Source organism: Arachis ipaensis, chromosome B10 (genome assembly GCF_059453495.1).
Source record: "Arachis ipaensis isolate K30076 ecotype BB chromosome B10, ASM5945349v1, whole genome shotgun sequence".
NCBI lineage: Eukaryota > Viridiplantae > Streptophyta > Magnoliopsida > Fabales > Fabaceae > Arachis > Arachis ipaensis.
The window spans coordinates 137117733-137143257 of record NC_142435.1 but is presented as its reverse complement, the minus strand read 5'-3'; the positions used below and the strand labels follow the sequence as shown (position 1 = coordinate 137143257).

At 36.8% G+C, this 25525-nt stretch overlaps 1 protein-coding gene and 1 non-coding gene across 2 annotated transcripts; one reads left to right on the top strand and one right to left on the bottom strand.

Moving 5' to 3' along the window:
• Nucleotides 1–15782: 15782 nt before the first annotated feature.
• Nucleotides 15783–19218, top strand: LOC107624503 (disease resistance protein RPV1-like). The gene is made up of 5 exons (XM_016326996.3): nt 15783–15996; nt 16405–16911; nt 17087–18182; nt 18277–18570; nt 18679–19218. Exons 2-5 carry the CDS (start codon nt 16706–16708, stop codon nt 19108–19110), a joined length of 2028 nt encoding a protein of 675 aa, XP_016182482.1. The 5' UTR covers nt 15783–15996; nt 16405–16705; the 3' UTR covers nt 19111–19218.
• Nucleotides 19219–22407: 3189 nt separating this feature from the next.
• Nucleotides 22408–22515, bottom strand: LOC148581855 (small nucleolar RNA R71). Its single transcript, XR_015896460.1, has one exon. It is a non-coding gene; the product is annotated as a small nucleolar RNA R71 (small nucleolar RNA).
• Nucleotides 22516–25525: the final 3010 nt, after the last annotated feature.

Here is a 25525-nt window from a genome sequence, read left to right as displayed (position 1 = left end):
AGGCTCGCGTGTGGGCACAAATTATGTCCCACCATGTCTTTCCGAGCTCTCACGAGTCGACCTTCACAGCAGACATGGCTGTCCTTATCTGGTGCATCCTGACAGAGCAAGCACTCAACCTGCCCCGATACATCCAGGCTGCTATGGGACACGTACAGATAGCGGGTAACCTGCCTTTTCCCGTCTTGGTTTCAGATTTAGTCTCTGCAGCAGGAATGTCCTCTCAGACAGGCGACACGAAGGTCATGATTCCTAGGACCGACCAATATGTCCCGAATGGGAAGTACATCAGGCCACCAGTTCCCTCTGCGAGCCGGCCTGCAGGCCCATCTTTGGATACCCCTCCTACTTCCACTCCACCACCATCCACACCACAAGCACCATCCATCCATCAGATGTTCCTTCAGATCCTTGAGAGGTTCGACCGGCAAGACCGGCGAATGGAACAAATGGAGCACCGTAACAAGCGCCGATAGAACTACCTGAAGGACATCATAGTTGGTACACACCCACCTCCAGAACAGACGGACACCCCAGACTCCCCTTCATCCAATAGTACAGAGAGCCAAGGCGAACCAGACACTGGAGGCGACACTTCTAGCCCTCCCTTGCTCCTTACTGATGGCACGGAGGACCGTGCCAAGCCTTAAGTGTGGGGAGGTCAGTCCTTGACTTCCGGAGGTAACTTCTCTCTCTTAACAACAACATTTTACTTTTTCTTTTGTTAAATAGGATAAATTGCATGATAATAATTGTTTGCATGTATGTTTGCTTGGTTAAAGTAATGAGTTTCTTTTTCAAGACCCTATTTTATGATATTTCACTAATTTAAATTAAAATTTTTTGTTAAACTTGTTTGAAGACTGTTATTTGGAACATGAATTATAGCTAAGACCACACAACCTGTGAGATTTGAGCTTAATTACATGGTTACATTATTTAACCATAATATTTTATTCTTGTGTATTTTCTTCTCTATGACTGTAATCTATATTTTGTTCCACTCTATATGTCCATTGTTTAGTGTATTTACATGCTTGCATATGATTGAGGCCATCATTTGTTATTAGCTCACTTATCCCAAATAGCCTACCCTTTCAATCACCTTTGTTTGCCACTTTGAGCCTTTTAATCCCCCTTTTGTTCTATATTTTACCACATCACTAGCCTTAAGCGGAAAAACAAATAATTACCTTATTTGAATCTTTGGTTAGCTTAAGATAGAGATTGTGTGTCAATTAAGTGTGGGGAACTGTGGGAACTTGGGTTGATGAAAGTGTACAGTGTTTCATTGACAAAATATTGGGAATTTGGGTACATACTCATGTGAAACCAGAAAAATTAAAAATCTATGTGCATTGATATGTTATGTTTGCTTTTATGATTCAAAAAAAAATTCAAATAAATAAATAAATAAATAAGGGGACAAAATTACCCCAATGTTAAGTTTAATAAAAGATCAATGCGTATGTGATAAAACTAAAGAAATATTTGGTACATGAGTATGTGATGCAAAAGTGGAAATTATGGGTAGCTAGGCATGATTTTAGAGTTGCATAGAGTGTGTGTGTGTTTAGGTGAAAGCTTAGGTTAGTCAAAGATTCATATTACAGCTCACTTGGCCATACATATATCCTCACCCTTACCTTAGCCCCATTACAACCTTGAAAAGACCTCATGATATTTGCATTGGTATATTAAATTTTTGTTGATTGGTTAGATGAAGAACAAAGTCTAGAAAGCATGACTGGAGAAGAGTAGAGTGATTAACCCTAGACATTTGAGAGATTGGAGTGATCGATATACACTACCAGTAAGGGTTCAATGCTTGATTCTATGTTCCCTGTTTTCATGAGCTATCTTCTTACAAGTTTACTTGTCTTTTGTTGTATGATTTAAATTAGTGGAATCTGATTTGTTTTTGTCTTGGAGAACTTATTTGCTTTTAGCCAAGTAGACAGAATCATCTTAGCATATAGTTGCATTCCTAGGTTGCATCTCATGAGTCTTACTTTCCCCCATTCATTATTTCTATCTCCTTGAGCTTAGCATGAGGACATGCTAATGTTTAAGTGTGGGGAGATTGATAAACCACTATTTTATGGTTTATCTTGTGATGAATTGAGTGGTTTTTATCAAGTCTTTGCACACTTATTCATACAAATTGCATACTTTTACAATTCCTTCCTAATTTTGTTCTATGGTTGAAAACTTGCTTCCTAAACCTTTAATTTGTGTATTTTAATTCTCCTTTATACCATTCGATGCCGTGATCTGTGTGTTAAGTGTTTCAGGCTTTATAGGGCAGGAATAGCTTAGAAGATGGAGAGGAAGCTTGCAAAAATGGAAGGAGCACAAGAAATAAAAGAGACAGCCAGCGAGGAGCGACGCGCACGCATGGCTCACGCGTGCGCGTGAATTGGAGTTCGCACGGCGACGCGTGCGCGTGCCTGACGCGTACACGTGACAAGAAAAATCGCCAAACGACGTGCACGCGTGACTGACGTGTACGCGTGAAATGCGCGACCTGCAGAAATCACAGAAAATGCTGGGGGCAATTTTGGGCCAAGTTGGATCCAGTTTTCGGCCCAAAAACATAGACTAGAGCCAGGGGACAAGCAGAGACTCAACACACATTCACATTACGCATAGTTTTTAGTTTAGTTTTGAATATTAGAGAGAAATTACTACTTCCTCTAGGTTTCCTTTACATTCATAGATTTCTAATTTTATGCTTTTGCTTTGGATATTGAGAAGAGTCACTACCTTCGTTGAAGTTGCTATTCTAGTTTGTTTTCTTATTCCTTTACTCTTTTAATTGTCCATTAACTCTATTCAGATAAGTATGTTTATGATTTTGGGATTTATTAATGCAAAAAACTATTTTTACTTTTAATTAATTTTCAGTTATTATTTATCATGTCTTCCTTTTATTCCCTTTTTAATTCTATGCAAGTAATTTTCATGTCAATGGAGTAGACTCCCAACTTGACTTGGGGGTTGATTGAAAGGAGACCCTAGAGTTGGAATGCTCAAGTGATTAGTTAAATTGGAAGTTGTTGGCTAACTTTCTGGTCTCTAACTTTAATCCTTCCTTAGGAGAAGATTAGGACTTGGGATTCAGAGTTGGTTAGTTAGTTGCTTGACTTTCCTTTATTCTGTAAAGGATGACCAAATAGAACAATAACCTTTTACTATTACACTTGGAAAATTCCAACAAGGACAGAACTTCCAATTAATCTTCCCCCAGTCAAGGCTTTTATTTAATTATATAAATTCTGTCGTTAATTTTATTGCCTTAAATTATAATCATTTAATTTCCTGTTCTCCAACTCTTAAAAAATTCTCGAAAAATTTCTAATTAATAAAATAGCACTCTTTTGTCAACTCGTTGGGAGACGACATGGGATTCATACTCCCAGTATTTTATTCTATAATTTGTGACAACTCTTTCTAAATTAATAAGCGGATTTTTGCTGGTTCAGAACTGTACTTGCAACATTATTTCTATATTAATTTCTTAATCGGCTAATTTCTGCCACATCAATGCGTCAAGGAATTCTTGAGACAAAGCACTAAGAGTCGAGCCCAAATGCAAAGACAAAGTATGCCAAAGGCTCTGAGCACCACTGACTGGGACAAACAAAAAGAAAAATCAGAACTCAAAGAGTTCCCCAATTAAGTACTTGTGGTGTTTCTGGGTCAAGGTAAGCTTGAGACAAAACATTTAGAAGTCACGGCTAGGCTCAAGGTGCAAAGTACCAAAGAAAAGAAAAGAAAAGATAAGATAAAGCTGTGTTCAAGCATTAATAAGAGGTTAAAAAGAAGGGAATCCATAATATGATCTGAATTCTAGTTATGAGAGTTATTAACTATTCTGAATTTCAAAAGATAGTGAGGTGCTGAAACTGTTCAGGGACACAACATCAGTAACCCCACACAATGGACAGACAAGAGCTTAACTGACAACTCAATTCTCTAGCAAAAATTTACTTCTCAGTTATGTATTATTTTAGTTGCTTGAGGACAAACAACAGTTCAAGTTTGGTGTTGTGATGCGTTGATAAACCCCGTTTTGACGGTTTATCCTGTATTGATTTTAAGAGATTTCATCACCTTTTACCCACATTTATTCAATGAAATAGCATGGTTTTGTGATTGTCTCCTTATTTGTGCTTAGATGTGAAAACATGCTTTTAGACCCTTAATTTGATGGTTTTAATCTCCCTTTGATTCCACTAGATGCCTTGATATGTTTGCTAGTGATTTCAGATTGAAAAGGGCTAGGAATGGATCAAAGGAGTGAAGAGGAAAGCATGCAAAGTGGAGAAATCATGAAAAGTCAAAGAAGTTGAACTCGCCCATGGACGCGCGCGCGCACCTGGCGCTTGCGCGCACCTGCAAATCACCCCATGGACGCGTACGCGTGCTGTGCGCGTACGCGTCGGTGCTGGTTTATGATTTTTTAATGAAAATGTGACCAACGAATTCTCAAGGGTTGTGGGGCCCAATCCCAACCAACTTTGGCGCCAAAGATGCTATTTAAAGCCAAGGATTGAAGAGCAATGGGGATTCCAATCATTCACACTCATTAGGATTAGTTTAGAGTTAGTTTCTAGAGAGAGAAACTCTCTCTTCTCTCTAGAATTAGGATTAGGATTAGGTTTAGTTCTTAGATCTAGATTTTAATCTTTGCTTTCTTCTACTTCTACTTTTCAATTCTTTGTTGCTACATTCATCTTCTTCTATTCTTTTGTTGTAATTTCCTTTATGTTGTTCTTATATTTTGTTGTAGATCTAGTATTGTTCCTTCTACATTCTTCCAATTCAATAAGAGGTAATTCATAATAAATATGTCTTCTTTGCTTTTCTATTGTTGATCTCTTGTTTTTGTAGTTGTAGATTCCTTTAATTCTTGCATTTAATAATGTTTACTTCTATTGCACTTTATGTGTTTGTTGAAATGTCTCTTTTAGTTTTAGTGTAGATTTTGTTCCTCTTGGCCTAGGTAGAGTAATTAGTGACACTTGAGTTATCTAATTCCTTTGTTGATTGATAATTGGAGAGATTGCTAATTGGTTTGGAGTGCACTAAAGCTAGTCTTTCCTTGGAAGTTGGCTAGAACTTGTGGCTCAAGTCAATTCATCCACTTGACTTTCCTTTATTTAGTAAGGGTTAACTAAGTGGTAGCAATGAACAATTCTCATCACAATTGAGAAGGATAACTAGGATAGGACTTCCAGTTCTCACACCTTACCAAGAGCCTTTTATAGTTGTTCGTTTACCTTTCTTGCCATTTATAATTCTTGTCTAAAAATCCTAAAAACCCCAAATATAACTCACAACCAATAACAAGACACTTCATTACAATTTCTAGGGAGAACGACCCGAGGTCCAATACTTCGGTTTATAAATTTTAGGGGTTTTGTACTAGTGACAAACAACTTTTTGTATGAAAGGATTATTGCTTGGTTTAGAAACTATACTTTACAACGAGATCTCATTAGTGAATTTCTAAACCGTCAAAAATCCGTTCATCAAAATGGCGCCGTTGCCGGGGAATTGCAATGGTGTTATGTTATTGGTTATTGTATATATGTGAATAGTGTGAATATGTTTGCTTTTGTTAGCTCTTGCTAGTTTTAGGATTTAATTTTCTTGCTTCTTATTTGATTTTGTTTTCATTTTCTTCTTGCTATCATGAATTCTCACCTTGGCTATGAGTTTGGTTATCAACATGTTGTAGGAAATGAGGACTATAATGAAGATGTGTATCAAGAATGGGATGACCAAAGGTGGAAAGAGCCATATGCTTATGATCAATCCTCATGGCAACAACCCCCACCAATGCACTATGAAGAAGAGCCATTCTATGATGCATATCAATCCAATGGTTATGGTGAATCACCTTGTGACTTTCAAGAACCACCACCATATGCCTATGATCCATACCCTCAACATAACTTCCAACCATACTCACAAGCCCCTTCTTACCAACCACCTTCATATGACCCTAATCCATATCCATCCTACCAACAACCATATGAGCAATATGAACCACACATAGAGCCACCACCACGCCAACATCAATATATTCAAGAGCCACCTCCTCCACATTATTACCAAGATGAACCACCTCTAATATATGAAAATTTTCAACCACAAGAGGAATTCTACCTTCCACCACAACCTCACATGGAAGAATATTCATGTCCATCGATCCAAGACCCATATGATCCCTATCATGATATCCAAGCGGAACAAGAGTCAAGGGATCGTCTCAAGGAAGCATTGGATCAATTTCAAGCAACCATGGAGTGTGTTGTGCAACAAGTGGAAAGAGTGGAGAATATTGAACCACCAAACTCTACCAAGAAGAACCATCTTCCTACTATGAACCCTTCCCCCAAAATGATGAATCCTTCCGTCCACCCCAACCTCCAATGGATAACATCCTTGGTGTTCTTGTTCAAGGGCAAGAAGAGATGAAAAGGGATGTGCAAAATTTCATTGCCGCCTTGGATGCGGTAACAAATCAATTAGCCTCCCAATGCTTGAACACTCAAGGAACTCCCATGGCTACATGTGGAGAATCAAATGAAGAACATAGCATGAAGGAGAGATTGGAAACTCCGGTGGGAAATGAGGGAAGTTGCTTTGTATTGGAACAATTGGAGGAAGCTTTAATTGTTGAAGACAAGGAAGAAGTGGTAGAAGACTTAGGAGATGCGGAGCTTCCATGGGAACATAGAGTTGAAGAAAACCCCTCCAAGATGATTGAAATTGATGCTAGGGAGGAAAGTGCACACCTTCCAAGGCATATTCCATATGAAGACTTGGATGGGATAGAGCAAGAACTGAGTTCCCATGGCAATAAAGAGCAAGCATCAAGTCCCAGTAGTGGAGAATCCTTTGAACTTGAAGAACCTTCTCCCGGTGCATTTGAAAAGGTTGTGGAGGTAAACTCCTTTCACCCTCCCAATTATAGTTTGATTAAGGGAAAAGGCTTAGATAGTTTGAGTATTAATGAACAAAGGATTGAATTAGAGAAATCTTGTGAAGAGGTGGAAGTCCCTAGAAATAGAAGAACGGGGGTTGGTTATGCTTTGTCAAGATCTTTGGAAGCATCTTTGCCTAGGTGGCCATCTACTCCTTCACTTGAGTGGGTAAAATTCATTTCTATTAGCTTTATTGTCCCACTTGAGTATGGCTTGCTTGAAACGGATGGTCAACTTAGGATCCTTTGTGGGATGAAGCGTAAGCGAAAGATGTTTCGTAGTTGGCGTTGCAAATCAAGACTCATTATGGTTGATGCATCAAACATGAGATATAAAGGTTGGAGTAGTGCTCAAATAGATGGGTCTAGGAGGATTGTTGGCCACTATATAGAGAATTCACCCTACTCACCACCCGGTTGGACTAATAATGATGATCAACTTCAAGACGGGTGTGAAAACAAAGTGTGGGATCCCGGATTACAAGAAGAAGATCAACTTTGGGAGCCCCAAGCTTGTGAAGAACTCCATCAAGACTTGGCTCAATCCATGAAGAATCTTGGGGCACAATGGAGAACCAAGCATTGGTGGAAGTTCCAAGATGAATTCAAGCACAAGCCACCTTGATGAGGAGCTCCCCATAAGTCCAACTTAAGGACAATAAACAAAAGTGCTAGGTGGGAGACAACCCACCATGGTAAATTCTTTTCATTTTTCCTTTTGGACATGTTGATAGAATTAGTTTAATTTCATGTTTTGTTCAGATAGTTGAGTTTAATTGGTAGTTTAGTATGTTAAATAAGGTTTTATGGTATTTTGGTAGCTGTTTGGAGGTTTGGAATGCTTGTATTGATGCAAAAAATAGCAAAAATTTTTGAAAAAACAGAGCACCATCCACGCGTACGCGCACTGCATGCGTACGCGCACTTCAAGCATTTTCGACCATTTACGCGTCTGCGTACATGACGCGCGCGCGTAGATGCTGAAGTTCCACTCCCAGCTAGCAAACCCGAGAGTTAGGCCTTCACTGTGCGAATGTTGAGCCCCCGACCCAACACCATCTGCGCGCGCGTCGATTAGGCCACCGGCACTCTTGGTACTTTTACCAGAGAGTTGTGCCAACTCTGGGCCAACATTAGGCCGCCGGCCTGGCTAGCCATCCACGCAGACGCGCAAGGTACACGTCCGCGCCCATCCCCACATCCCCATCTACGCGTGAGCGCAGAGTACGCGTCCGCGCCTCCCTCTCTATTCCACCACCTGCGCGCGCGCGCCATGTGTGCGTACGCGCGGATTTCTTTCTCCCATCCACTTTTCTTTTCTTCTCCTCTTTCCAATTCTTTCCTTCTCCTTTCTTCTCTCCTTCTCCTACCCCTCATCCAACACTTCCAAACACCATGGATAACCATTTATTTTAGTTAGTTAATTAGTTAGTTGGTTAGTTAATTAGTTAGTTTTAGTTTAGCTTTCATTTTATTTTCTCTCTTTTCATTAAACGTGTTGGATTATTGACTTTGTTTATTATACGTTGCTGCCCTTGTTGCCTAAATGCTAATTTAGCATTAATATTTTTAGATAATCTTTGTTGGATTCTATGATTGAGGTTATATTTTGCTACTTGGTTTTGAGTTTTTCATGCTTACCTTTTGAAAACTACCAAGTGATGAGAATTGCCTTCGAACTTGTAATTCTTTTGAATTGCATGATTTGGCCACCATGTGATTTGAACCGTATTCTTTGATTAGGCAATCTCTTGATGGATGATGTTGAGCATTTACCTTAATGCATTGTATTTCATGATTATATCCATCCATATGTTTGACTTGAATGCTTTCATGCTTCTCTAATGCTTGTCTTACCTTACAAGCTTACTTAAAGCATCTCAAGCACACTAGGATAAGTGACGTGCATGCTTCTTTTGTGACATAGCTCTTTATACTAATGTGTGTTCTAAACCGCGCAATTTAGAATTCACACACCTAATATTTCTTAATGCCACACTAATTCACTCACTCAATTCTAGTGATTTACCTCATTCCAACAATGTATGCTTCCTTACTTTTATATCTTCTCATCTTATGGTGTTGTATTTTTGTTTTTCATGATAAATGCACCACAAGCAAACATGGAAGCAAGACTAAGAACACGCAGCAATCCAGAGACTCGCCGTACCCCCTTGCTCATCTTTGAGTGCACCGAGGACGGTGCAAACTTTTAAGTGTGGGGAGGTCGTCCGACCGGTCGGCGATTTTGGGTGACAAATTTCTAATCCCAACACTTTTGCATTTCATTTTAGGTTCTTAGGATTTTTACTTTCATTTTCTTATTTTTGCATATGTATACACAATAAGCTTAGTCAAAATAATGAAATTTTTCAAATAATGAAATTTTTCAAGATTTCTATCTATAGGGCATCTCAATTGATTTGAGTGAAAACTTTTCATAGAACTTGCTTGAATTATATATATTGTGGATCATGTTTTTGAGCTAAGAACACAAGCAAATGAGATTTGAGCCTAATGGTGTGGTTACATCTTATAACCACTTATTTTTCCTTCTTGTGTGCACTATTCTCTTTCTATGATTGTAATCTTTGATTTGTTTGATTCTTTATGTCCATTATTTTGTGTATTCATGCATTTATATGATTGAGGCCATCATTTCATTAGCTCACTTACCCAAATGGCCTTACCTTTTATCTTCCCTTGTTAGCCAAATTTGAGCCTACGCTTAACCCACTTATTCTTTAATTTAGCACAATACTAGCCTTAAAGTGAAAAACAATAAATGTCCTTAATTTGGATCTTTGATTAGCTTAGGCTAGTGTGTGTGACTATCATTCAAGTGTGGGAACCTTGGGACATTGGGTGAATAAAAGGGTAGTTTTGTAATGTTATTGGAAATATTGGGAATTGAGTACATACTCATGTATTGATCAAATGTAAAACCTTATGCATTGAGGTTCTTGTATATAAAAAGAAAAAAAATAAGAAAAACAAAAGAAAAAAAAAGAAAAATAATATGGAAAAGAAAAAAATAGAAAAAGAAAAAAAAGAAGAAGAAAAAAAATAATAAAAAGGGGACAAAATGCCCCAAAGCAAGGTCCAATAAACTCAACGCATAAGTGTTGCGAAATGAAAAAGAAAATGCATGAGTATGTGAAAAAGTGAAGAATGGGTAGTTAGGTTAGAACTTAATTGTATAGGATGTCATAGGTTAGGTGGGAAATCTAAGCTTATCAAAGATTCAAACTTCAAGCTCACTTGACCATATATGCATCCTACCTTGACCCTAACCCAATTACAATCTAAAGAAAAGACCTCATGATACTTGTATACATGCATGAAATGTATGTCGATTGTTAGAAGAAAAACAAATCTTGGAAAGCATGATTAGGGGAGAATTGAGAGAATCGACCCTAAACACTTGAGCGAATAGAGTGCAAACACTACCGGTGAGGGTTTGATGCTCAATTACATGTTTTCACCTATGATCATCTCTTTTCATGCAAGTTTGTAAAAATATTTAATAACTCAATTCAATTGTGGATTAGGCTTGCTAGTCCTTAGCCCTTGTGCATATATACTTCTTGGGAATTGATTTATTTTGACCAAACAATTGCATTCATTTAGATAGTTGCATATAGGTAGATTGCATTTAATTAGTTTCTATTAAATAAATGCCATGCCCTTTGCTTCATTCTTGGTTTAAGCATGAGGACATGCTTGGTTTAAGTGTGGGGAGGTTGATAAACCCCGTTTTGACGGTTTATCCTGTATTGATTTTAAGAGATTTTATCACCTTTTACCCACATTTATTCAATGAAATAGCATGGTTTTGTGATTGTCTCCTTATTTGTGCTTAGATGTGAAAACATACTTTTAGACCCTTAATTTGATGGTTTTAATCTTCCTTTGATTCCACTAGATGCCTTGATATGTTTGCTAGTGATTTCAGATTGAAAAGGGCTAGGAATGGATCAAAGGAGTGAAGAGGAAAGCATGCAAAGTGGAGAAATCATGAAAAGTCAAAGAAGTTGAACTCGCCCATGGACGCACGCGCGCACCTGGCGCTTGCGCGCACCTGCGAATCACCCCATGGACGCGTACGCGTGCTGTGCGCGTACGCGTCGGTGCTGGTTTATGATTTTTTAATGAAAATGTGACCAACGAATTCTCAAGGGTTGTGGGGCCCAATCCCAACCAACTTTGGCGCCAAAGATGCTATTTAAAGCCAAGGATTGAAGAGCAATGGGGATTCCAATCATTCACACTCATTAGGATTAGTTTAGAGTTAGTTTCTAGAGAGAGAAGATCTCTCTTCTCTCTAGAATTAGGATTAGGATTAGGTTTAGTTCTTAGATCTAGATTTTAATCTTTGCTTTCTTCTACTTCTACTTTTCAATTCTTTGTTGCTACATTCATCTTCTTCTATTCTTTTGTTGTAATTTCCTTTATGTTGTTCTTATATTTTGTTGTAGATCTAGTATTGTTCCTTCTACATTCTTCCAATTCAATAAGAGGTAATTCATAATAAATATGTCTTCTTTGCTTTTCTATTGTTGATCTCTTGTTTTTGTAGTTGTAGATTCCTTTAATTCTTGCATTTAATAATGTTTACTTCTATTGCACTTTATGTGTTTGTTGAAATGTCTCTTTTAGTTTTAGTGTAGATTTTGTTCCTCTTGGCCTAGGTAGAGTAATTAGTGACACTTGAATTATCTAATTCCTTTGTTGATTGATAATTGGAGAGATTGCTAATTGGTTTGGAGTGCACTAAAGCTAGTCTTTCCTTGAAAGTTGGCTAGAACTTGTGGCTCAAGTCAATTCATCCACTTGACTTTCCTTTATTTAGTAAGGGTTAACTAAGTGGTAGCAATGAACAATTCTCATCACAATTGAGAAGGATAACTAGGATAGGACTTCCAGTTCTCACACCTTACCAAGAGCCTTTTATAGTTGTTCGTTTACCTTTCTTGCCATTTATAATTCTTGTCTAAAAATCCTAAAAACCCCAAATATAACTCACAACCGATAACAAGACACTTCATTACAATTCCTAGGGAGAACGACCCGAGGTCCAATACTTCGGTTTATAAATTTTAGGGGTTTGTACTAGTGACAAACAACTTTTTGTATGAAAGGATTATTGCTTGGTTTAGAAACTATACTTTACAACGAGATCTCATTAGTGAATTTCTAAACCGTCAAAAATCCGTTCATCATGCGTGAGCATCTTTTCTTTATTTTTTTGTTATTTTAGATATGAATTTATTGAGTTTTTGCTTAGTTTTTAATATTTGGAACCTATTTGGATGCTACTTTGAGGCGCATTGTGGTTTTAATTATTTCAGAAAAATCCGAGCAAGTTTGGCAGAGATCATGCAGAAGAAAAAAGGAAAAATTCATTGCTGTAAAAAAAACTTGATATGAGAGAAATCGTCGGTTAGGAATTTCACAAAATAATTCCATCGAAGTATAGATCCAAACCGAACAAACAACCCTCAATCAAAGTTTAATTTGTTTGTCACTTAAGCAAAGCCAATAAAGCTGAGAGTATTTAAACCTCGGGTCGTCTCTCAAGGAATTGCAGGGAAGTGTGCGTATTATTGGTTATGAGAAAGTATTTTTGGGGTTTTGATAATGATGACCAAGAAATGTAAATAACAAAAAGATAAACTAACAACTAAGAAAGGTATTGGCAAGGAGTGAGAATTGAAATTCCTATCCTCATTATCATCCTCAATTGTGATGGTAATTGTCTTTTACTCTCACTTAGTTAATCTGTAACAATTGAAGGAAAGTCAGGTGAGCAAAATTGACTCTAATCCACAAGTCCTAATCAAAGATTAGTTTTAGTAGAATTCAAGCCAATTAGCAATCTTCAATCACCAATCAACAAAAAAATTTGACAACTCAAAAGTCTCCAATCACTTAACCCAAGTCAAGAGTACAAAATTCTACTCTAAACCCCAACCAAGCATTTTATCAAACACTTGGAAGGCATAAAAGGAAAGCATATTAAAATAACAAGAAAAATAAAATCTACAACTACCCAATGCAAGAAAATAACAATAACAATTCAATTAAACATTAACAAACAAAGAAACATCAAATTGCATTAATGAAAATTGAAATTAACAAGAGTTCATAAACATAAAAGTGACCAAATAAAAAAATAACAAGTAAAACTAAGAGAGCAAAGATGTAGCAACAAGAAATTATAAGGAAAACTAAAATCAAAGCAAGAATTAAACCTAAACCTAAGAGGAATCTAACCTAATCTACCCTAATTCTAAAGAGAAGAGAGAGCTCATCTCTCTAGAATATAACCTAAAGCATGTTTCTAAAACTCTCCTAATTGTTCTCTCCTTGTTCCCTCTTGAATTTGGCCTCTAATAACTTCAGAAATGAGTTGGATATGGGCCTCCTTGAACTCAGAAATCGTCCCCAACGTGTTCCTAATGAGGTTACATGACCATTGCCACGTGTACGCGTGGGTCACGCGTGCGCGTCGATATGATTTTCACAAATTCTCTTTTCTTCATGAATTCTCCACTTTGCATGCTTTTTCTTCATTCCTTCAATTCAATCTTTGCCTTCTAAACATGAAATCACTCAACAAACATATCAAGGCATTGAATGGAATTAAAGTGAATTAGATTTAGCAATTTTAAGGCCTAAAAAGCATGTTTTCACTCTTAAGCACAATTTAGGAGAAATTCATAAAACCATGCTATTTCATTGAATAAATGTAAGAAAAGTTGATAAAATTCACCAAATTCACTACAAGATAAGCCATAAAATTGTGGTTTATCAATCTCTCCACACTTAAACAATAGCATGCCTTCATGCTAAACTCAAGAAAGACAAGAAAGGGGTATCAACATTTATTCAATGCAAACTATCTAAATGCAACCTATCTACATACATGCAACTACTGGGTCAAAATAAATCAATTCCTAAAAATACATGTATAAACATAAGGGCTAAAGCAATCACAATCAAATCAAATCCACAATTGAATTGAGTTCTGAAAAGAATTTACAACTTGCAAGAAAAGAGATGATCATAGGTGAAAATATGTAGTTGAGCAATCAAACCCCTCATCAGGCCACCAAATCCCAAATCCCTAACAATTGTTTTCTTCTCCTCGCTCATGTTTCTGAATTTCTCACTTAACAAATGTGTTGTACACTTAAGGTCTTTGATTTGCTGTAAACAAAGCAAAATTATAGTCAGATATATTTCTATTATATAAAACTGATTTTATCTAAGACATATATTTATTCTTACATTTTTTTCAGCTTGGTTTCTGCCTGCCATTTTTTCTGAAATGAAAAATACACCCATAGATATCAGTAAGATACACCCATAGATATGAGTCAGATACACCCATAGATATCAGTCAGATATCACTCAAACATGCATTAATATACAAGGTCAAGCAATATACACCCATGGACAAGCAAATATTAGAACAGTTGCAACTGTTGACTATATTACAGTATATCAGTTCAGAAATATACACCCAACAAATTATGCTATATACACCCAACAAAATACTCAATATACACCCACCAAATCACGCAATATACTCCTAAAAATCAGTTACCAGAAGAACTAGAACAACAAGAACAGTAACACCTAGAACTAAGAAGAACAGAATAACCTAGAAGCAAGAATAACAGTAAAACCTAGAACAAGTAGAACATTAAAAACTGTAAAATGAGACATAGAACAAGAAGAACAGTAAAACCTAGAAGAACGTAGAAGAACAGTAAAACCTAGTTCTTCGTTTTCGAAATGTGAAAAATATACAATATGAGTAAAATAGTAACATAACGTACCTTGAATATTATAACTTCGTTTTTTCTGGAGATTGTTGATCGAGAGTTCTATGTTGTGTTGATGGAGAGTTCTAATCTTCGTGACGAGTCCTATCTCTGCAGTTTGGAATGTTGCTCGAAAACGGACGGTTTGTGTTTTCTTCGAAGGGTTTGGAGAAGTGGAAGAGTGCGCCATTAAGGAGCACTATTTTGCGAAGAGCAACCGTTGAGTGGGGCGCGTGTAGTTTACGTTCCATTCAAAGAGAGATGAGTGCGCGTGTGAATGAAGTGTGGGCTGGGAACTTGTAAAACTTGTAGGGCCTTTTTGCTTGTATGTGTAGCAGACCCGCTTTATTTAATAGTAGTGGTTAATAAGAATTATAAGAAAGGTTCGATTATCCGTTATACTTATTTCGGAATTATTTATAAAAACTTGCGTAGATAGGACTCAACCGGCTGGATCAAACTATTTTGTTTGCATTTAATTCGGTGTGGGATGATAATATATAGGTATTTGTTTTGGTACGACGATAAATTTATATGTATGAGTACAATAAAAATATAGACAAATTAAAATATGACATGTGGATTATGTTTTCCATGTTAATAATTGATTTTTCTTTTTTTAAATACATATCATATCAATAATTTTACTAAATCATCCTTATATTTTAATAAAAATAAAAATAAATTTTATTTAATTTTTATAAAAAGACTTAAATATTTTTTTTGTATCGGATAAAAACAACCCTAATTCTTTAATTTAATCAAAATTCAATTAACTTTAGTTTTATAATTTTAAATTTAAATCAATTTAAAAATCAAAACCAAAATACATTTCATTATTCATATACCCTAAAAAATTGCTTTGTTGATCATGAACCCTAATCTAATCTCTCCTATCTCCTTCGTACCAAAAAAGAAAACTATATCTAAAAAATTGTTCTTCTTTATATACCAATCTACTGATAAAGAGAAACCTCACCCCTAATCTCTGCCGGACAGCGGCAGTATATCCTCAGTTCCTCACCCTCTCTTTTCCTCATCGGACTCTGCCATTGCCCTTCCTCCCCTGATCTCGACTTAGTCATCGATCAATTCAACGCTTCCCGTAGGTCTTACTTTTCTTCGCTTGTGCATCGATGTTTCGCCTTCTGCCCCAACGATTCTCGGGTGATTCTCTTTCCTTCTCTCATTTGATTCTCTGGTGTGCTTTCCAATTCTAGCGGAGCTTACTTGCCACTATGATCCAATGAGATTTTTAGTTTTTCCAAAGATTTAGCATCAAATGAACTTATTCTGATTCTGTTTTTCTAAGCGTTAAAACATAAAACTACCTTACTGCCTTAATATGTTCAATTTTGAGGGATTGAGTCCTGATGAATTGTTTAGTTTTGGAAATGTTTTTCTTAGCCTTACTGCCTTAGTTTTTCTCAGCCTTACTGTTTTGATCTTCATCGTTTGTCTCCAACTTAATTAGATTGTACACAATTTTATCGTTACAATTTTCATTCGATTTCTCCTTAGTTTCTTGTCTCACCTAGGTCCTGTCATTTATATGTATGTTTGTTGATGAAGCAGATACTTGTGTGATCTTCGATAATTTTTGCAAGGAAGAGGATATGGCTGCGCATGCTTCTTCTGAGATTATTAAGTATGATGTCTTCCTCAACTTCAGAGGCACAGACACTCGCCGTGGTTTTCTCAGCAATCTGCGCAAGGCTTTAGAGGACAAGCACATCAAGACATACGTGGATTACATGCTTAGAGAAGGAACTGAAATATCACACTCACTCCTTGCAGCCATTGAACAATCAGAAATTGCTTTGATCATATTCTTTATGCTTCTTCCAAATGGTGTTTGGAAGAACTAGCCAAAATAATGGAATGCAGGAAACAAAATGGTCAAATTCTAATACCTATTTTCCATAAGGTAGACCCATCATGGGTGCGCCACGAAAAGGAAAGTTATCACCACGCCCTTGCTAATCATGAGGTGAGGTTTGCAGACAGGGTGCAAATTTGGAGAGAAGCTCTCAAGGAAGCTGCCAATTTGTCTGGATTTCATTCACCGTCATCAAGCTTCCGGTCAGCAATCTTTTTTTCATAGATTATTTTGTTTCTTCTGTTACACTATTAGATTAGGGTATATTTTGATAAATGAGATTTTAGTGGAAGGGATAAATCCATTCTCACACTATGAAACTAAACAATACAACAGCAACAACAATACTAATAATTTTGCCTTGTATTCATTATGCAGGAATGATGCTGATCTTGTTGATGAAATTGTCAAACGTGTCTTACAAAGGTTAAACCAATCACCCCAAGGTGATTTGCAGGGTCTTGTTGGAATTCATGGACCAATTGAAAAGCTAATTTCGTTGTGCACGGAATCTAAAGCTGTTATTATTGGCCTTTGGGGCATGGGCAGTGTTGGTAAGACAACTCTTGCGAATGCAGTTTTCAATAGATTGTGTGATGGATTTGAAGGATTTTGCTTTTTGAACAATGTAAGAGAAAGAGCTGAGAAATATGGTATAGATCATTTGAAGACAGAACTTCTTTCCAAACTGCTAAAGGAAAAAGATGCAAGTCCCTTTGTCACGACTGGCGGGATAACTAATTTTTCCAAGAAAAGACTTAGTCGAACAAAGGTTCTTGTTGTTCTTGATGATGTCAATGATTCAGACCAAATGGAAGATTTATGTGGAGGACATGCATGGTTTGGGGAAAGTAGCAGAATCATAATGACAACAAGAGATAAGCATGTCCTTGTTAAGGCGGGCGCTAATCATATTCATCAAGTTAAGACATTGAATTCTGATGATTCCCTTAAGCTTTTCAGCCTGAATGCCTTCAAGCAAAACTGCATTATAAAAGCAGAACAAGTTGAGTTGTCCAAGAGAGTGCTTAACTATTGCAAAGGCCTTCCCTTAGCAATAAAAATCTTGGGTTCCTTCCTTAAAAGAAAAACTCAACAAGAGTGGGAAAGTGAACTGGCCAAACTTGAAAAGATGCCTGATGAAAAAATCCAAAGTATATTGCGATTGAGTTATAATGAATTAGATCGTAATGATTGGAATATATTTTTGGAACTTGCATGTTTTTTTGATACAAATACAGAAGACGAGCAGCTAAAATCTCTTCTTGATCGCTGTGGATACACAACTACTATCGGGTTGACAAATCTTTGTAATAATGCTCTTATTTCCATTTCAAACAATTGTGTGTCAATGCATGACTTAGTTCGAGAAATGGGCCGTGAAATTGTTCGTGAAGAATGTCTAAATGATCCAGGAAAACGCAGTAGACTATGGGATTCTTGTGATACCTATGAAGTACTGAAATATAATAAGGTAAGCATATGATGATTACCTAGATTGTAATTTTGTCACATTTATTTTTGTGGAAGTTTGATATATATTTAATTTTGACATACATACTATGCAGAGAACTCAAGCTATTCAAAGTATCACATTAAACATGTCTGAAATTGATATGATAAGATTGCACCCTGAGACATTTGAAAGAATGCCAGAACTGAAGCTTGTTAGATTTCATGCAGCCAATTCCAAAAACAAGTTGTGTGCTCCAGAAGGTATTACATCCCTGCCAGAGAAGTTAAGGTATTTTCATTGGGATGAGTTTCCTTTGAAATCTTTGCCATCTTCTTTTGGTGCTGAGAGATTTGTTGAAATCATAATGCCCAATAGTGGATTGCAAATGCTTTGGGAAGGTGAACAGGTATGGAAACTATTGTTTTTCATTTATATTTCCAACAAGATTGTGAAATTAATTTGATGCCACACACATGCATACCTACCTTTTAATTGGTTAATTCGTTAATTTCAGAATCTTGTAAATATAAGGAAAGTGGATCTTGATGGTTCATCAAGCCTAATGGAGCTCCCAGATTTATCAAAAGCTTCAAATCTTAGAGAAGTGAGTATCCCTGGTTGCAAGAGTCTGTGTCAAGTTCCTCCATCTGCTGTATGTTCCCAGAAGCTGAAATACCTGAAAGTGAGCAACTGTGAGAGCCTTGAATCCATAGCAGAGCTTCCAACATTGGTTATGTACGTAATTGCTCGCAACTGCTGCTCGCTACACACTGTATCTGTATCTGCTTTGGATTCTGTGGCCAAAGAACCGATCCAGCAGCAGCAATTTGAGGATATAACCTTCAATTTCACCAGCCGCAATTTTTTTTTCCCCAACATTATTTTTTGTGTTGTAGAACCCTTTTTCTTTTCTTGCCCCTTAGTGGTGAATTTCAAATTCTGTTAGTGGTCATGTTCTGCTGTATCTGATACATCTTAATTTTAGATCCATAAATAGCTGTAAAGAATGGCATCAACATTTGATAAATACTTATGGAAAAGACTTAGATTGGCACTTCTTAAGGGTAAGTGGAATACTTGCAATAATATATAACATAACAAGACATTCTTTGATTCTACCTATATTCTATAATAACTTTGCTTTACATGTTACTTACAAAATCCAGAGGGTTCAAAGGTTTACCATTTCCTTCGATCTTGGCCCCAAAGATTAAATAAATGATATCTCACTATAGCAATATAGCTTTTTTATCTTATCCTACTTACTCAAAATGAGTATATACAGAGAAAAAAATGAGATAAGCAGCAGGAACAAAATCGGTTATCTGCAGTTATGTCTTGTGTTGAACACTTGAATTCCTCCTGACCTGCAATGAGTGATGATTAGTATGGATCACACCAGTCTAAGCAACATAGCCTCCCCCAAACAACTGATTCTTGTTAAATAATTGCACTCCAAATCTGCTTCCTGATACAAAAACCAATTAAATTATGCATCTTAGTAATGAACTAGACTAGGGTGACAATTTTCATCTAAAATCCATAGTAACTCTGCTAAGGGCAAAGGTTCTCTCTATAGTTCACTGATGCGTGAGCATCTTATCTATCTTTTCCTTGTGAATTTGCACTTGAATTGCTAAGTTTAATCAAAATTTAAATATCTTTTGGCCACTATGGATACTACTTTGAGTTGTGCACAATTCTATTTATTTCAGGTAGCATTCGGATGAAACCGAATTTTGTAGCAGAAAAGGAAGAAAGCGAATGATGCTGTCAATCCTGACCTCCTTGCACTCAAACAGAAATAACTCGAGTTACAGAAGTCTAATTGACATGATTCTAGCGGCGTTGGAAAGCTAACTTCCATAGCTTTCCAACAATATATAATAGTGCACTCTTCTCTTCTAGCAATCTCTGCCTTCTCCACATTGAACTTGGCCTCTGCCAAGTTCAGCGTGGAACTTGAAAGCTCCTAGGGAAGCACACGCCACATCCCACGCTGAACTTGGGTAAAGCCAAGTTCAGCATGGACTCAAAGGGACACGCTAAAAACCACACTGCCTTCTCCACGCTGAAGCTGAACTTGGGAAAAGCCAAGTTCAGCGTGGATCCTCAATATCAAAGTGGTCCCAAGCTTTCATACAAGCTGCGCATGAAGACAAATTAATTTTGATTAAATTTGTATTTTATTTTAAAATAGGAAAATATATTATTTTAGTTTTAGGAAATATATTTTACATTAATTAGAATTAGATATAAAAGGGAAAAGAATAAGCCCTTCGTAATCTCTTCTCTTACACCTCATTCCGCAATTTACAGTTTTACGAATCCTTATTTTTTCTCTGAACCATGAGCAACTAAACCTCCACTGTTAAAGTTAGGAGCTCTGTCTATTGTATGGATTGATACTATTATTTTTCTATTTTAATTCATGTCTTGATTTATATTTCAAGAATTATTTTCGTTCTTTATCTTATGAATTTGGGTGGAATAGAAGTATAACCCTTGTTCTAATTGAGTTCTTGTATAACTTGGAAAAGCTCTTTACTTAAACAACAGCTTGAAAACAATTTCTCCTAAATTCTAATTATCTGGACTTAACGGGACACGTGACATATAATCCTCTTATATTTGCGTAATTAGGGTTTTTGTGGCATATAAACTAGAATTAAACTTCACCCTCTAATTGGAATTAAGTGATCAAGAAATTGGCGGTTGATGAATTTTAGAGGAGACTAAAAAGGTCTAAGGAATTAGGGTTTAGTCACATATAGTTTACCATGAATTAAATCTTGCATGATTAAAATAGTTAGTAAGAAAAGTCAATTCGGAAAATAGATATCTCTGAAGCCTTAACTGTTTCTCCATATATTATTCTCATCAATTTACTGCTTGCTATTTTAATTTCTGAATTACTGTTTAATTCTTTTGAACCTTCAAACACCATTTTCTGTTTGTCTGACTAAGCAAATCACTTGACCATTGTTGCTTAATCCATCAATCATCGTGAGATCGACCCTCATTCACATGAGGTACTACTTGGTACGACCCGATGCACTTGCCGGTTAGTTTGTGGACTCTAAATTCCGCACCAAGTTTTTGGCACCGTTGCCGGGGATTGACTGTGATTCACAACTATCAGTTGTTTGATTGCTTAGATTAGATAATTTTTTTAATTAATTTTATTTTACTATTATTAATTTTTAATTCCCAAGTTTTTCTTTTCCTTGTTTTTCGTTTCCCATTCCCTTGTCCCGTGCATTCTTTTTGCTTCCTTTTATATTTTTTATTTTTTTCAAAACTTTCGTTCGTTTTTGATTTATTGTTCCTTTTTATTTTTATTTTCTTTTATTTTTGTTTTGTTTCTTCCCATTAATTTTTATCTTTTTATCTATTTTTAGTTTTATTTTATTTTTGTTTTTAATTTCAAAAAAAAATTATATATATTACATCATATATTTGTTTTTCTTTAATTTCTGAAATTAAGTTTGGTGTTACCTAGTAAATTTTATTTTACTTTTCTTGTTCAATTTTTTTTCATTTATTTCGAAATTTTTAGCTTAATATTATTTATAATTTTCGAAATTTGCTTATCTTAATCAGTTAGCTGTTTATTTTTTTTTTTTTCACAGGTTACTTCACAGTTAATTCTCTACACTCTGACGTAGAGAATCCCAATTTTTTTCTTATTTTCTGTCTGTTTATGAGCAGGAACAGGGACAAGGAACCTCTGTTAGACTTTGATCCTGAACCTAAAAGGACTTTGAAGCGGCGTTTGCAACAAGCAAGACTTTACAAGGCTACAGAGTCCACTATGGATCATAATAATGTTGTTAATACCAATGTGGCAAATCTAGTTGGGAATGAGTAACCTAGAAGAGTGCTTGGCTCTTACACTGCTCCTAATGCAGACCTTTATGGCAAAAGTATTATGGTGCTTCCAATAGCTGCAAATAATTTTGAACTGAAGCCACAGCTAGTTACTCTTGTGCAACAAAATTGTCAATATCATGGACTCCCTTAGGAAGATCCAAATTAGTTTATTTTTTATTTTCTGTAGATTTGTTACACTGTGAAGACCAATGGAGTGAATCCCGAGGTATACAAACTCATGCTCTTCCCATTTGCTTTGAGAGACAGAGCAAAACTATGGTTAGATTCTCAACCCAAGGAGAGTCTGGATACTTGGGACAAGGTTGTCACTAGATTTCTAACTAAATTTTTCCCACCTTAAAAGCTTACTGAGCTATGGGTGGAGGTTCAGACTTTTAAACAGAAAGATGGTGAAACCCTTTATGAAGCTTGGGAAAGATTCAAGCTACTGACTAGACAATGCCCTCCAGATATGTTCTCTAGATGGACTCAGCTGGATATCTTTTATGAGGGCATATGTGAGATATCCAAGATGCACTTGGATAATTCTGCAGGTGGTTCTTTGCACATGAAGAAGACACCAGAGGAGACTATTGAGCTTATTGAGTTGGTTGCTAACAACCAATACTTATATTCCTCCAATAGGAATCCTTTGCACTCTGAGACCTCTCAAAAGAGAGGCGTGTTGGAAGTGGAAGCTGTTAATACTCTTCTTGCTCAGAACAAGTTTTTGTCTCTGCAAATAAATCTGATTACTCAACGGTTGAGTGGAATGCAAAGTTCAGCTGTCAACACTCAGAATGCCCCCCAAGAAGCCTCTTATGACATGACAGGTAATTTTATGCAAAATGAAAATTATGATTATGCTCAATTTTCTTCTGAACAGGTCAATTACATGGGGAGTGCCCCTAGAAATCCCAATAATGATCCCTATTCTAAGACCTACAAACAGGGGTGGAGAAATCACCCAAATTTTGGGTGGAGATAGCAACCTCAGAGGCCACAAATTTTAATAATAATTCTCAGGGTAGTTTTCAATAGAATAATTTTAATAACCACCAATTTCAGTCATCTCAGCAAGAAACTTCTCAGTCCCAGCAAAACAATGATTTGGAAGCAATATTGGCAAGTTTTAGACAGAAAATCAGAGCATCAATCAAGAACTTAGAGATTCAGATGGGTCAATTAGCCACAAAAGTTAATGAAATTGATCAGAGGACCACTAATAGCCTTCCTGGTAACACAATTTCAAATCCAAGAGAGGAATGCAAGGCTATCACCTTGATAAGTGGACAAGTGGCAAGTACGGAAGCACAAGTTAATGAGGAGCCAGTTGAAAAGGAAGCTCCAGAGGAGAAGAAGGAAGAAGTAGAGCACGTCCCTCCAAAGCGTGCGGACAACCCATTCCCAGACTCTCTTGACACTTATCCTACATTGCCAAAGGCTCCTGAGTACAAGCCTAAAATGCCATATCCTCAGAGACTTCAAAAGGAGACCAAGGACAAACAATTTTTAAATTTCTTGGAAGTCTTTAGAAAGTTGCAAATCAATATTCTTATTGCTGAGGTTTTAGAGCAAATGCCTCTCTATGTCAAGTTCATGAAGGAGCTGTTGTCAAAGAAGAAGCCTTTAAAGGGAGATGAGACATTGGTCCTGACTAAGGAATGTAGTGCCATCATTCAGAATAACTTACCACGGAAGATGTCGGATCCAGAGAGCTTTCAAATTTCATGCACCATTGGGAGCACAACCTTTGAGAAAGCATTATGTGATCTGGGAGCAAGCATCAATTTAATGCTCTTGTCTGTGATGAAGAAGCTGCAAATCTAAGAGGCACAACCCACAAAGATAGCATTACAGATGGTAGACAAATCTATGAAGCCTGCATACGGATTAGTGGAGAATATCTTGGTCAAAGTGGGTAAGTTCTTTCTCCCAGCAGATTTTGTGATTCTTGACACGGGAGAGGATGAGAATGCCTCTATAATTCTAGGAAGACCATTCCTAGCCACTGGGAGAGCTCTAATCGATGTAGAGGTGGGTGAATTAGTGCTTAGAGTGCATAATGAGCAACTGGTCTTTCATGTCTTCAAAGATATACATTCAGCAGGTGAAGAAGAGAGGTACATGCAGACTGGGCTTCTTACTCCAAACTTTCAAGAACCCCCTGATGATGCACAGCAGAATTTGCAGCTCAAACCTCCTTTAGTAACAATCAATAAAATTCCTCCTGACATCAAACCTGAGTTTGGTGTCGGGAATGCATCTTCCATCAAGGAGGAGGTCCCCAAAAAGAAGAAAGTACTCAGGGGATGGAGAAACAAAAAGATCCCCACTGAAGGTTTCTCCCCAGGAATGAAGGTGGTGTTAACTAGCAATCCAGTGTGGACTTATACAGTAAACAGAATCCTCTCTCTGGAGCATATTGAGCTACGTTATGGGGACACAGGAAAGAAATTCACAGTGAGGGGTGAAGAGCTGAGCCCTTATGATCCTCCTCCTTAGAGGAGCTGACCGTCAAGCTAGTGACGGTAAAGAAGCGCTTGTCGGGAGGCAACTCGATAATTTCGTATCCTTAGTTATTTTTCCGTTGCGTTGATTATATTATTTGTTTGATTTTTATTGAGTTTTTACTGTCTTCCTTTGTTTTATGTATGCTTGATCATGCAGAATTTTTAGAACAGGAACCAGACACTTAGAAAAATTTTTGAACACTCTAGAAGATGTTGAGTCTGCCAACTCCACGCTGAACTTGGAATTTTCCAAGTTTAACATGGAGTATGCGTAATAGCTGGACAAAAAGCACCATAAAGTCTACGCTGAACTTAGAATTTTCCAAATTCAGCGTGAAAAACGACGTAAATAGGGGGAGATTAGCCAAAAACCCACGCTGAACTTGAAATACCTCAAATTCAGCGTGGGATGTGCGTAGCAATTGGGAGTTCACTTCGGGAGGCTCCACACTGAACTTGGCTCCTTCTAAGTTCAGCGTGGAGAGAAGGCATGCATTCCAGGGCTTTCACGCTGAACCCACCCACTTCCAAGTTCGACGTGAAGTAACACATCCACGCCAAATCCTTATTCTTCGCCAAATCCACACACAATCTCCTATTCCCATGACCAAATCCCCATCATATTTGCCCCCACCTTTCCTGATTCTCTCCATTCATATTACCCCAATCCCGTCCCACAGCTGTCACCCGTGCCAAGCCCTGCAACCCTCCCTTCCTACCATTCCATACATATACTACCCCCTATATATATACACACGTTTCCCCTCCCCCTTATATATACTAGCGGCTCAATAGGTATTACAGCTGCTTTTCTATTATTTTTAAAAAATTAATTTTATTTTTTTGTTAATATATTATTTACTCTTTAAATTTATTGGATAAATATTTTTTATTTTAATATTAACGTGACCTTATTTATATTATATTTTATTAAAATTAAAATTACTATAAAATTTTTTTAAAATTTTAAATTAT